This window comes from Diadema setosum, chromosome 8, assembly GCF_964275005.1.
Source record: "Diadema setosum chromosome 8, eeDiaSeto1, whole genome shotgun sequence".
In the NCBI taxonomy this organism is placed as follows: domain Eukaryota; kingdom Metazoa; phylum Echinodermata; class Echinoidea; order Diadematoida; family Diadematidae; genus Diadema; species Diadema setosum.
In genome coordinates, this window is record NC_092692.1 from 22,349,783 (window position 1) to 22,363,063 (window position 13,281).

The 13,281-nt window shown below is 37.5% G+C and overlaps 1 protein-coding gene across 1 annotated transcript in view; it reads right to left on the reverse strand.

Annotated features, from left to right (window-relative positions):
- Nucleotides 1-789, reverse strand: part of LOC140231601 (phospholipase B-like 1) — a 29,180-nt gene extending 28,391 nt beyond the window's left edge. The window contains exon 1 of the mRNA XM_072311750.1: nucleotides 753-789. Within this exon, the coding sequence (XP_072167851.1) occupies nucleotides 753-756 (4 nt within the window). The 5' untranslated portion in view covers nucleotides 757-789. The remainder of the gene's footprint in view (nucleotides 1-752) is intronic.
- Nucleotides 790-13,281: the final 12,492 nt, after the last annotated feature.

The window sequence follows — 13,281 nt, forward strand, 5'->3', positions numbered from 1 at the left end:
TTCCCATTATTAACGCGATGCGCCACCACCCAACCCACCCTTTCGGCACAAGCCTTTGTGATGGGGTTTTATAGAGCGGCAGGCATAAAAATATTCACGTAACTGTTGTGGCAAGCTGGCGCAAGCTAGAATGTTAAAAAATGATATTTATTGTCTCGCAGACTACTGCCAACTTTCTCACACTTTGTGCCATGATCATGCAATATTCTGCGATGCAACATTGTATAAATCATAGAATGTAAAGCTCGATAATCCTGCAGCGGAGAGCAAAGGCATGCAAAATCGCGATCACAGTGTTCGAGGAGGTGTAGTCAGCTCTGCAGAAACGCAATGAGTGCAGGCGGGCTTTAGTTACCTTATCACTCGTCTAACGCCGGTGTTCCATACAGCAAGAGAAGCTCGCCATTGCCAGCTGCTCAGTGCGTGGTGGTTCATGGGATATCACCTTGGCATACAGCGAATGAGGTACCGATCAATAGGGCCGTAAAGTGTGCAATTGCCGTGTAGAGGATGGGGTGGCTGTCCCAGAAGAATCTTTTCCCACATTGGCTATTTAAATTGCATTGGCGGATTGAAATAGGCCAGACCAGACGTATTAAAATCAGATCATGTTAGACGTCTAAATTACATGGTCTAAAATTATCCTGACAACAGTCAATGCGCCCATATCAAGTTTGACACACTTTGTGGTGATTTAGGTCCTACTATCTTACTCTCAGCTAAAGTTTACACTGATTAAAGCTTTAACTTACGCATCGATTCTCCTTGCCTAGTTGTGTGATCTTGACACCTCTAACCCGAGTTACAGTAATCTTGTTTCCTGCCAGCGCAGCGCAGGGGAGAACGAATACCAAGTCCAAGGCAAGGGTAGGCCGACGTTGAGATGAGAACGTCGATGACAAAGTGTAAGGGATGGCAGGAACGTTTTATGCCATTCAGATACAGTGTGGCTGGTTCCTACCGCTACATATTGGACAGTAGGCCTATTGTTACGAGAAGACTTCAATCATCACCGATGCATCACGCGGATCCGGACCTCTTTCCTGCTGACCCCTACATGCCATTACGGAATCACCTGACAGTCAGTCATGATGTCACATGACCATAACAGTGGACGTGCGTGCGGGTGCGCGAGCGTGACAGCGTTGGTACGATGTATCTTCAACCCCATGAATATTAAATTTTTAGGTCCCGTCCGTCCTGTCAACCCTGTCAAAGATGGTGTTGATGACGGTGGTGGTGGTGGTGGAGGTGATGATGATAATAAAGAAGCAAACCCTTTTGAGAAGCATGCAATATTGTTCAATGAATACATATAGATTGTACTTAATTGGTAGAGATTGCTGCTAAGTTGAGCAATCCTGCTTTCGGTGATACAGACAAGGACGATGGATGTTTATAATAATAATAATAATAATAGTGGCTACTTGTATAGCGCACAGGACCACTTTTCAGTGCTCATGGCGCTTCAAAAATGAAAAAATATCATATATTTACATGCATATACATATTCAACCATTTCAACAAAGAAGAATATGGTAAACAAAAGCAAATATATACCAAATAAAGAATACAACATATATCAATTAAAAATACAACATTGATCCAATATTAATGACATACAGCAATTACAGTCCTCAGTATGAAAGGAACAAATAAGTTTTAAGTTTGGATTTGAATGACTCTGTAGATGACAGTTCCCTTAACTGAAGAGGTAACTGATTCCACAATTTTGGTCCCATAACGGAAAAAGTACGATCACCATACCCATGTTTTACTCTGGGTGTTTGGAGTAAGAATGCACCTGATGATGAACGTATAGCCTTCGTGTCGGATTGTATTTTTGAACAGAATTACTTATGTATATTGGGGAAAAAGAATGAACTGAATGATGTACTAATAACAGAATCTTGAAAATAATCCTTTTTTTCTACAGGTAACCAATGTAAGGAACGGAGAACTGGTGACATGGAATCAAACTTATTAGTAAAAGTTAACAATCGGGCAGCAGAATTTTGCAACCGTTGAAGTTTTGTGACATCTTTTTTTGAAAGATTACACAACAATGAATTCGAAAAATCCAACCGAGAAGAAATCAAAGCATGAATAAGTATCTCAGCTGCAGATTTAGACAAATATTTCCTTATGAAACTTAAATAACTTTAACTTTGTCACTTTATACTGACAATCAACGGCCTCTAGATATAAAGGCGCGGAATCAATGACTATACTGAACCTCAAATTTTGAATTTGTTTTAAATTGTTACTCTAAATCAGGTAGATTTTCTAGTGGCCAAGTAAATAGTTTATGCAGGTCGACTGATGAAGGGAGGGTATACAGTGGTATAGGGGGTGAGAGACGCGGTTTTTGTGTTGATTATAAACTAAGAATGGTGTATATAACCCTTTGACTTTTTTTGCAAAAGGGCCTAAGTAAATGAAAAAAACAACAACAACTAATAATTCATATGCAAAAATCATTTACAATTGTAAGACATCTGCCGACTTTTTTACAGTCATTTTTCACATTCATGAAATTCTTCCTTGCATTAGAAAACAAACAAAAAGTCGCCAGACATGGATTTTCAGGTAAGAGGGTATAGGTTCTGAAAGAGCCTATTAATACTCTAAGCTTCAAAATTGACCTTCCTATAACCTATAAACGGACAGAATGTACACACTCTGGGAAAGTGTTTATACTGAGAAAAGAGGCTTTGAAGTAAAGGGTCTATTCGAGTGCTCAATCTGACCAAACTGTGCTTTGTACAATGAATGGGACAAAAAGATGTAAAACTCCGAGAAAAAAAAAACACAACGATGGGACTATCCGATTAAATGGAAATTTTGCAAACTTAAAGAAACACATTGTATTCATGACTAATGCTAACTTCAAAGCAATGACATCATCCTTTATAAAGTTATTTATGATCCCAAACTTTAGAATTGTGTTTGTGGCAAGAATAGTTGCTTTTTCAGACAAAGTAAAATGCTAAAGATTGACTGGGTTGACCTTTTACATCTCCGAGTCCTCGTATAAAATCGGGGCCTAATGCGTTAAGCCCCGTGATTAATGTCGGTCTCGTGGGCCTTTTTTGCCTAGTGTCGAACTGGGACCGCATAGCTTGTGTGCTAGCTGTATGACTCGTGGGTATAGAGCTCGTGACGTACCCCATAATGCATCTACCATTTATTGCGCATTTCCCCTTATCGCTGGAAATAGCTTTATATATGTGTGTGTATATATATCTATATATATTTATTCATTGTGAGGCGATGACATCGTCACTACACGATTGTGACCATTATTACTCTCATGTGAAAACATCTTGACATGGGAATTTTTCTGCCATACCACTATGGCTGATTTTGATTTTACACTATGTAAATTGCAGGTGGAGTATGCCTACCTACAGGTAGTTCTCAGGCACTTTCGAATGACTAAATGCAAGGGCGCTAAAGCGGTATTTCTTACGGTCATGGGACATACAGTATTTATATAGATACCACTATAATAAAAAGCAAAGTGGCGTGTCAGGGAGGCGTGTGGAGCCGGGAAATGTGCAAACGCCGGGAAATGTGCAAACGTCTCGCCGGGAAAATAATGTGCAAACGCCGGAAAATGTGCAAACCATTCATTTCACCTACTCAGTATATTATGTATAGATGGAAGAGAAACTCTCAATCAAAGCTGCGCACGAACTATTACCATCTTTACCACTTGTCGTATAGCGACCATCTGTCTTGTATTTTTTTTTTTTTTTTTTTTTTTTACATTTTCAGCATTTGCTTGCAAACCCTACAACGAATTTTCACCAGATTTGGCAGATAACATCTTAATGGTGATATGATCGTAATTACTTAAAATGAGCCCCAAACCCCCCTCCCACACCAGTCCTAAGGAGGGGGGGGGGGGGGGGGAGGAGTTGAAGCCTGAGTGTCCCTAAACGCTTGATTTTTTTCTTCATCTGTCGAACCGAAAAAGATAGAGCTAAGTTAGTGCTATGAAGACATTAATGACTAAAATTTCATGTTTGATTATGGCGGACCCAGGGGTGCCCTGATCGGGGGGTGAGGGGAGGAGGGGGATTTTCCACATTTTCAGCATATTCTCGAAAAATCTAGGACGGATTTTCAGCCAACTTGTGAGATACAGTCATATTTATGGTAATATAATCTTGATTTGTTAAAATGAAGCCTCTGAGTCCCTAAACTCTGAAATGTATATCTTCTCCTGTCAAACCGGAAAAGCTAGAGCTTAGTTAGTGCAATGAAGACATTAATGCCTGAAATTTTATTTCACGTTTGATTGTGGCGGATCGAGGGGTGTCCTTATTGGGGGGGGGGTGAGGGGGAGGAGGGGGAATTTTCACATATTCTGCATCCTCTTGAGAAATCTTTGACGGATGAATAGGGTAATAGGGTAATAGAATCCCACTCTGTTCGAAGGGGCAACAAGTCCAATTTGTTCCCCTTCCCAAAAGCTAGGGATAAGACCAGGGTATAGCCCCCACATCATAAGCAGACGTGAAATTTCATCAAAGTATGTATAGGTCTATCTAACCCCTTCTAAAAATGTGATAAAATTGTGTTCTATTACTCTTGGTTGCATAGAAAATTTCTTTAAAAAGTATGTATTCTGTCTTTCATATGTGTAGGGTTTTTAATAAAATTCTGAATTCCACCTGAACGACCCACCCCTCGTCTTGGTCCCTTTTAAGTTCAAGGGGCGGAGATGGGGGGGGGGGGGCTCCATCTCCTCCCACCTTAGGGGTTGGGGCAGTGCTCATTTAGACAAATTGAGATCATATCACCAGATAAATACGCTACACTACGTGTCAAGCTTGGCAAATATCTATTATAAGGGGCTAATTTCAATTTATAAAGATCATATCACCGTAATGAGGCTATCTGACAAGTTTAGTGAAAATCTGTCGTAGACTTTTCAAGAAGATACTGAAAATGTAGAAAATCGCCCTCCTCCCCATCACCCCCCCCCCCCCCCCGGCGATCCGGGCATCCCTGAATCCGTCATAATCAAACATGCAATTTTAGTCATTAATGTCTTCATAGCACTTATAGTTTAGGGACTCTGAGGCTTCAATTTGAAGACTCCTCCCCACTTATGGCCCCGTGCCTTGCATCCCTGGATCTGCCATTAAACTTGAACTATACTATACTGTCATCAATGTCTTTAAAGAACCAACCTAGCTCATTCTTATTTGGTTATAGAATACAAGAAGAATTTCGATAATACCGTAGTTCTGGGACTTTGAGGGGCCCCCTCCCCTTATTTTTTTTTTTTTGGGGGGGGGGGGGGTGGGTGGCTATAAACAAATTGAGATCCCATCGCCATAATCGTGCTACCTGCCAATTTCGTTGAAAATCTGTCAAGGATTTCATTAAGAAAATCTAAATGGTGGAAGTTCATGGGCAGTTTTGATATGGAGTTTATCTACTATTTTTATACACAATATCGCTAAAGTAAATGATTTGCACATTTCCGGGCGACGTTGGCACATTTCCCGGCAAAATTTAACTTTTGCACATTTCCCGGCGTCATGTTTGCACATTTCCCGGCGAGACGTTTGCACATTTTCTGGCAAGACGTTTACACATTTCCCGGCGAGACGTTTGCACAATTCCCGGCGTTTGCACATTTCCCGGCTCCACAAGGCGTCGGAAACTGACTCCTGATTAGTGGCGCATTGGGAACGGATCGGGAAGGGACAGTCATTGTTCAACCGTGGAGTTACTGTTATTAGCTCCATGGTTGAACTACACGTACATTCAACACAATTACTCTTATGTCATCACCTTCACTTTGTTGGGACATCTTTTATATATATATCTATATCTATATCTATATCTATATATATATATATATATATATATATATATATATATATATATATATATATATATATATATATATTTATACATACACACACACACACACACACACACACATAAGTATATACAACGTATATATACATATATATATATATATTATTGAGAAGCTCGACTTAACACTTATCAATTGATGCTTAAGTGTTCAGTGCTAAAAATTCATCAGGAATACTGCCTAAAATGCTTGCAAAGTTCACTCTAAAAACACAAATGTTGAATTAGCATTTAAAAGGGCCAAGTGTTGGTTTTCCTGCTAGATTCAACGTTTAAAATGTTATCTTAAAAGTTAGATGCAACACTTCAAAAATGCTGTCACTCCTCGACCCTTTTAAATGTTGATTGAACATTTGCGTTTTTAGAGTGTTATGAATTAAACAAACCATTACACACAACAAAAACAAGTAACAAGTATAAGATTACCTGCACTATGTTTACAGAGAGATATGGCACAATAAGTCACGAACAAGATCAAGTGTGAGAGTTAAAAGTAATCAACAAAAAAAAAAAAGAAATCAAATATGTTTTCTCTAATTGTATAGCTTTAAGTGTGTGTGGCCATAGATTGCCTAACCCACAACCATATGTATTTGATTGATTCCCTTCAAAACATTCCACTGCATTTGGCATGTGGGAACAACCCATCCACAAGCATTCAACATGCGTATCTGAGCAAATTATTGCCCCCCCCCCCCCTTTCCCGGCTAAATACTGTTTAGTGATAAGGTTAGAGTCAAGATTAGGGTTAGGGTTAGGTTTAGGGTATAGAGTTTGGGTTAGGATCAGGATTAGGTTCAGGATTAGGGTTAGGGTTAGGGTCAGGGGACAGGTCCGAGGTAATTGCCAAAGACCCATAACATGTTATGCCGCAGTTATGTAAAAATGACTTTACCCGTCTGCACCTGAACACTGCTATTCATCATTGAACATGTGCATGTGTTTTGTATAAATGGGGTGTGGATGTGTGACAGAGATGCCAAGTTTCTAAACTGGCTGGTAACGTGACTGAAGAGGTGGGGATGGGAGGAGCTTTTTTATTTTGGAATTTGAAATTGTGCAATTTGGCTCACATTTCTAATTTTAAAAGCATAATTATCATCTATTTTTATGGAAGATGGTCCTGCAAAACATTATTTTGACCGACATTGTGGTTTATCTATATCAATAGAAAGAAAAAAATAGTGTTAGTACAGCCATGTAGGTACACTCTATAATATTATTCTCCAGCCAACAAAAAGAATAAGAAAAATACTCTAAATTCAGGATAAGCAGGCTTCTCATCCAATGTTTATTATTGATCAACCTAACTATCTGTTTGTTTGTTTGTTTGTTTGTTTGTTTGTTTGTTTGTTTTCTTTTTCAGGCATGAGAAAGTGATTACTTGGCGGGTGAGCATGAGATAAGTTGCTGGGGAGTGAGACTTGCACCGTAAGCATTAAACTTGGTAGGTCTGGTGAGGGGGTATGTCTATGAAAGTGGGTATAGGTGGTGAAAATGCTTTTTTCTTTGCCTGGTACATACCATCCCCTTATCATCCTATATTTGCAATTTAATCTCCAGCAGAATGCTCCCCTGAGGAATAACAAAACTGTGATTACTCATGAATGAAGAAAGTGACATATACAATAGAAACACAAAACATAAAAAACAAACAAACACAGGTTCAACAATGTTCCATTTGAAAGTCAATGTAAACACACAAAATATGTATTCCCAACATTTATTCCTTTCTGTTTATTCTTGAAAGGTCAAAAGTCAATATAATATGGTACAAACAATCTGTAAGTGGCATTATGCTACTTGCCATTATATTCAATCAATATGAATAAATATTGTAATTGACAAATATCAACACAAACCATGATATTCCACTTCCATCTAATCCCACATGAAAATAGTGAGTCATTTACTGCACCCTTCAGAAAATAAAATCAACAGTTATGTTCCACACCATATTTAAATTGGCTCTATATGAACAATGTAAACTCAAAGAATGTTAGCAATTTCAAGTCAAGAGTAAATGAAAAAACTGCATTTTCAAGGAGACTGCTAAATGTTTTCAGACTTCACCATTTGAACATCTACAAATTGTGCTGAGTACAGAGTTTCAGAATTTATTGTGATTGGGATGAGGATTAAGATTGTTTTCAAAATTCATTACAATTCACAGTGAATGAGGATGATGACATAGCAGCTTCACATAAGAATAATGATTGCATGGTGAATGAAGCAAAACAAAAGAAGAAAGCTTGCATAAATTCTACACAGGTACTGGAATATTCCTATTATAGTTATCATCCCTGTTCAGTGTAAAATTTCATTGGTTTTTCAGAGAATTGGTTTATCTGCTCTAGGACCACAATAAATTCCACAAATCTATACTGGCACTATCGATTTATGCCCTACACAATGTACAATTATATTAAAAAACCAAAACAAAAAAAAAATTGTCTGGAATGTCCCTTTAAGTGTCACAAGTTTTCCAAAATAAGGCAACCAAAATCACATTAATTGATGTTACAAACCGCCCCAAGTTTCCCCTTTTTGACATAGAATTAAAATACTGGTATTTTTTTTTGCATCATACAAGCATATCATGTTGCCTTGGCCAAATGTGGTAGTGACTTATCTTGGGGAAAGTGCTTGTATAAGTTAAATTACTACTGGTACCCCAAAACATGATTTAACATTTTTTTCTTTGATATGATATTTTTGTTCAATACATCTATGGGAGAATTGTGAAGTGATGACATCTCATACAACTCGTACAACTGAGTTCCATTATATAGTTGCCATAATAAACCTTTATTATTCTATACACTGTAAGACTTGTAGACTTGTCTTCACAACCTTTTATTGTTAGGTTTGATTTTTGTGAAATTGTTATCATTCTATTTGTCTGATTTCACTCTATTCACCTGTGTTTGAACAAAGCAAGAAATCTTGGGGTGCTGCATATTGTTAGGATTAAGGCTCCTTATCCACTGACGATTACAGGTACTTGAAGGATATCTTTGAACAACAGCTACAGTCTGAAGCATAGGAATGTACTAACTGGCTGTGATCAAATTTCAGGTGGGGTTTGAGAACCCTTCAGTTGCTCTGTCATAATCAGTCTATTTCCCAGTAAATTGTATTTCAGTAAGAATATCACATACCTGTAGATTATGACCACAAATTCACTCTTGTGAAGTGTTACCGAGATGGGCCTGTCACTTATTCACTGAACAGTATGACACTCTTTCTTGCCAACAACAGGCTATGCACAAGACGCACATGAACCCCAATATTAAAGGGGCATTCCAGACAATTTTCATAATTTCACTTCATGTAGTACATAAATCGACAGCTCCTTGTGTAGATTTGTGGAGTTTATTGTGGTCCTTGAGCAGAGAAACATTACTTTGAAAAACCTTAAACAAATTACACTGAACAATGATGATGACATAGAGGCTCACATATTTTAGAATTTCCATTACAATACTGCTTTCGTGCAAGTTCACCTACGTATAATCGGGTGCTCTTCGTTATTCCGAAGGTTCGATATTCCAAAGGTTCGTTAATCTGAAACACGCAAATTCCCTATACCTAGAGGTTCGTTAATCCGAAAATGAAAAAGGGTTCGTTAATCCGAACATTTGTGGCGTTATTCTGAAGGTTCGTTATTCCAAAGATTTGTTCATCCGAAAATAATTCGGAATAAGGAATCTTCAGACTGAAGAGCCTTCGGAATAACGAACCTTCGGAATAACGAGCTGTAACCATATAATCTATGCATGCCTTATTCTTTTGTTCTGCTTCCTTGAGCTCCAACTCATGCATTCTCATGGTGAGGTTGCATGTCATCATCCTTGTTCATTGCAATTTGTTATAAATTTTGAAAACATTCATTCTTCATCCTAATCATTATAAATCCTGAAACACTGTACTCAGTTTAACTAATTTATAGTTGTTAAAATGTAAAAATCTGGAAATCATCCGGAGGTCTACTATAACTACAGCAATCACCCTCACAATGTGCCTTGATAAGGTCTCAACACATGTTTCTCTGTTTTGCTTAATACACTGCAATACATGGAAACAAAATACAGTTATAATGGTAAGGTACAATGCCTCTCCATAGGACACTTTCATATTTTGAGAAAAAGCAATGACTTAATCAACCAATCCAATTCTGTAGGACATTCCTAATTCAGTGATCAAAATCAATATCTTTGTTAGATTACTAAATTCTTAGAAATAAAAAAGGTGGAGTCTGTGGAATACCATTGTACATGCACTATTTTCATGCAGGGAGGTGAGACGGAATCACCTCCCTGATTCATGATACAACTTACAATGTAGAAACTACGAATAACGGTACTTGCAGTACAGGGAATTTATACACTGGGTAAATGGAATACAATCATAAAGTTTCACTAAAATTGGAGAGTTATGAAATTCCTAAGTTTCACAGGTCTTCATGATACACGGATATTGGTCACAGTCATACAGGTAAAATTTGCATATTATGCAAATTAGATGAAGTGATGGTATTGGTTAGACCCAAAATGATAAAATCCTGTTTCTGGTTGATGCTGAAATAGCATATCCACTGAAGGTACATGTACAATGTAATCGCTGCTGACTCGATACAACTCTGTACAGCACATTCACCTAAAGAATAAAACTCTGTGACTTCTTTCCCAAAGGAAAACAATTACAGAAGATGAGTCAATGGAAGACATGTGAGGTAATATCATCAGCCCTTCTAATTTGCATTTAATTGTAAATAGTAGAACTGTCTGGCTGAACATGTCATATCATAACTCCATAACATGATGATGCTACATTGTATGTCCATTTTCATTGAAAGCCTACCATTGTTTATTTCATGCTCTTCTTCATTACAGTCCACTTCACATGGAATGCCCTATCTCTTTAAAGAAATGCAAGAAAATTGATGCTTCAAATGAGGTTAATACATTACAAGAACAAGTCTACTGAAATCCATTTTACTACTTTCTGTTCGAAAAGAAGTTAATAATTGAATAATCATGACGTACTAAAGCTCAATGCCTATGGCATACAATGAAGCTACAGTTATAATCTGGAAACGTTGTCATGTTGTCCAAATGAAATTACAGCCTGTATCAGTATGTCCATACAGAACTTGTTCACATGACAGGCATGACTTTTTTCTTTTCTCTTCCTCACTCTCTCTCTCCATGTCTAGATCATACTTCACTAGTGCCATACACCATAGCCTGGAGATACACTATGGAAACAGCAAACTATTTCAAAATACATGAAGTTCTCACCCATGAATGAAATCTCATATTGAGGTGCCCGAAACAAAAAGCTATGCAATATCTACCTCAGTACACATGCCTAAATAATATCCACCTCACAAAAATGCAACTTTATCAATGCAAATAACAGGGAAAAGAAGAAACATTTTATGTGGCTGGCATCATTGTCAAAACAATTCCAGGAGCTGCAGCAAATAAATAGTGCATCACAGTTAAGCACAGAAATACTGAACGATACCTCCAACTACAATGTATACTGTACAGTATGTCCCCCCAAAAAATTACAACGGGGCCCTCCGCAATGATATCTTTAAAAATAGTGAATCAATCTAAATACAAATTCAGGGTATGAAACTGTAACTCATTGCCCGCAACTTACAGGAAACCGCACTCGATTTGCTTCAGTGGTCAAAGAGAAACACGGAATTTTGTAGAGGATGTCAGGAACCTCTTTTGTCCAAGTTCTGTTTATTATTCCCACACAATATCATCGAAATGCCAAACTCGGAAGAATCCGATTCATGACATGCTTTACAATAATCCACATTTCTCTGTGACCGCTTAACCAAATTGAATGGGGTTTTCTGCAAAATACAGCTAAGATGTTATATTTTAAGACCCTGAAGTAGCACCTAGACAGGTTGATCATATTAGGTGCTATCAATTCGAAAATCTGGTTGTAATTTTTGGGGCCACTTACTGCAGTATGTCCCAAAAAAAATTACAATCAGATTTTCGCATTGATAATGCCCAATATGATTAAATCTTTTTAATGCTACTTCAGGGTTTAATGCTACTTCAGGGTCTTAAAATATAACATTTTAGCTCTATTTTGCAGAAATCCCCATTCGATTTGGTTAAGTGGTCACAGAGAAATGTGGATTGTTGTAAAGCATGTCATGAATCGGATTCTTCCGAGTTTAGCATTTCGATGATATTGTGTGTGAATAATAGACAGAACTTGGACAAAAGCGGTTCCTGACATCCTCTACAAAATTCCATATTTCTCTTTGACCGCTGAAGCAAATCGAATGGGGTTTTCTGTAAGATGTGGGCAATGAGTTATAGTTTCATACCCTGAATTTGTATTTAGATTGATTCACTATTTTTAAAGATATCATTGCGGAGGGCCCCGTTGTAATTTTTTTGGGGACATACTGTATATCAAAAAACAACAAATAAAATACATGAAAGGATCATACAATGAATGATATCAATGAAATGCTCCTAAATTTAATGCCATGTTTCAGTACAGATTTAGTATTTAAAGTATTTAATTTAATTATGTTTAATGTAAATATTTAATGTAATTATTTAAAGGAGGTATTCAAAGGTACAGTTTTAACTCGCAATTTCTCAGTGGCGCGAATATCTTTTAATAAGTCACATTAAAAATCTGTTTTAGGAGACATTTCCCTCTGCTTTGACATCTTCTTTTATATGATTTTCTTGATTTTAATGTCTCGTTCACCATACTTTAAGTGATGGTGCTGGTATTCTTATTGCCCAAATCTTCTCTGCACACGGGTTGTTTTGATGTCTGCTTATTGCTGAATGACAGAAATGTTATTAGAAACATTTATGCTGGTGGTTTGCATGTACATGTAACTTTACCAAGATACCGGTATTGTGCAACAGAAAGTCATCATGCCATGTACGTACTTGTACAAAACAATCTATTAAACCAGCTTTTGTTTGAGGCAAGAGCTCTATGGTAACACTAATGCTTGATAACCGCTGAAAACTGAAACCTCAATAGCTCTGCCACTTTTTACACCGTCAACACCTTTCTTGACTAGTATACAAAATTGTTCGTAAGTTGGAGATGTCATGACGTAATCTTACCTGCAAAAAATGAAGAAAAAGTTTCGGGTTACACATATACATTTAATCTCCTTTGCCATATTGGTCACAAGGACTACCTGCATGACCTTTGACTTCATCACACACCATTCTTATCAGCTTTAAACAGATGCGCCGTGAACAGTTGTGTACATCGTAACATGTACCAGCAATTGTAACAGCATGCAAATTAATCTACCTCTTTCAAGATGCTGGAAAATTGGGCAAAACAGAAAAAAAAGTG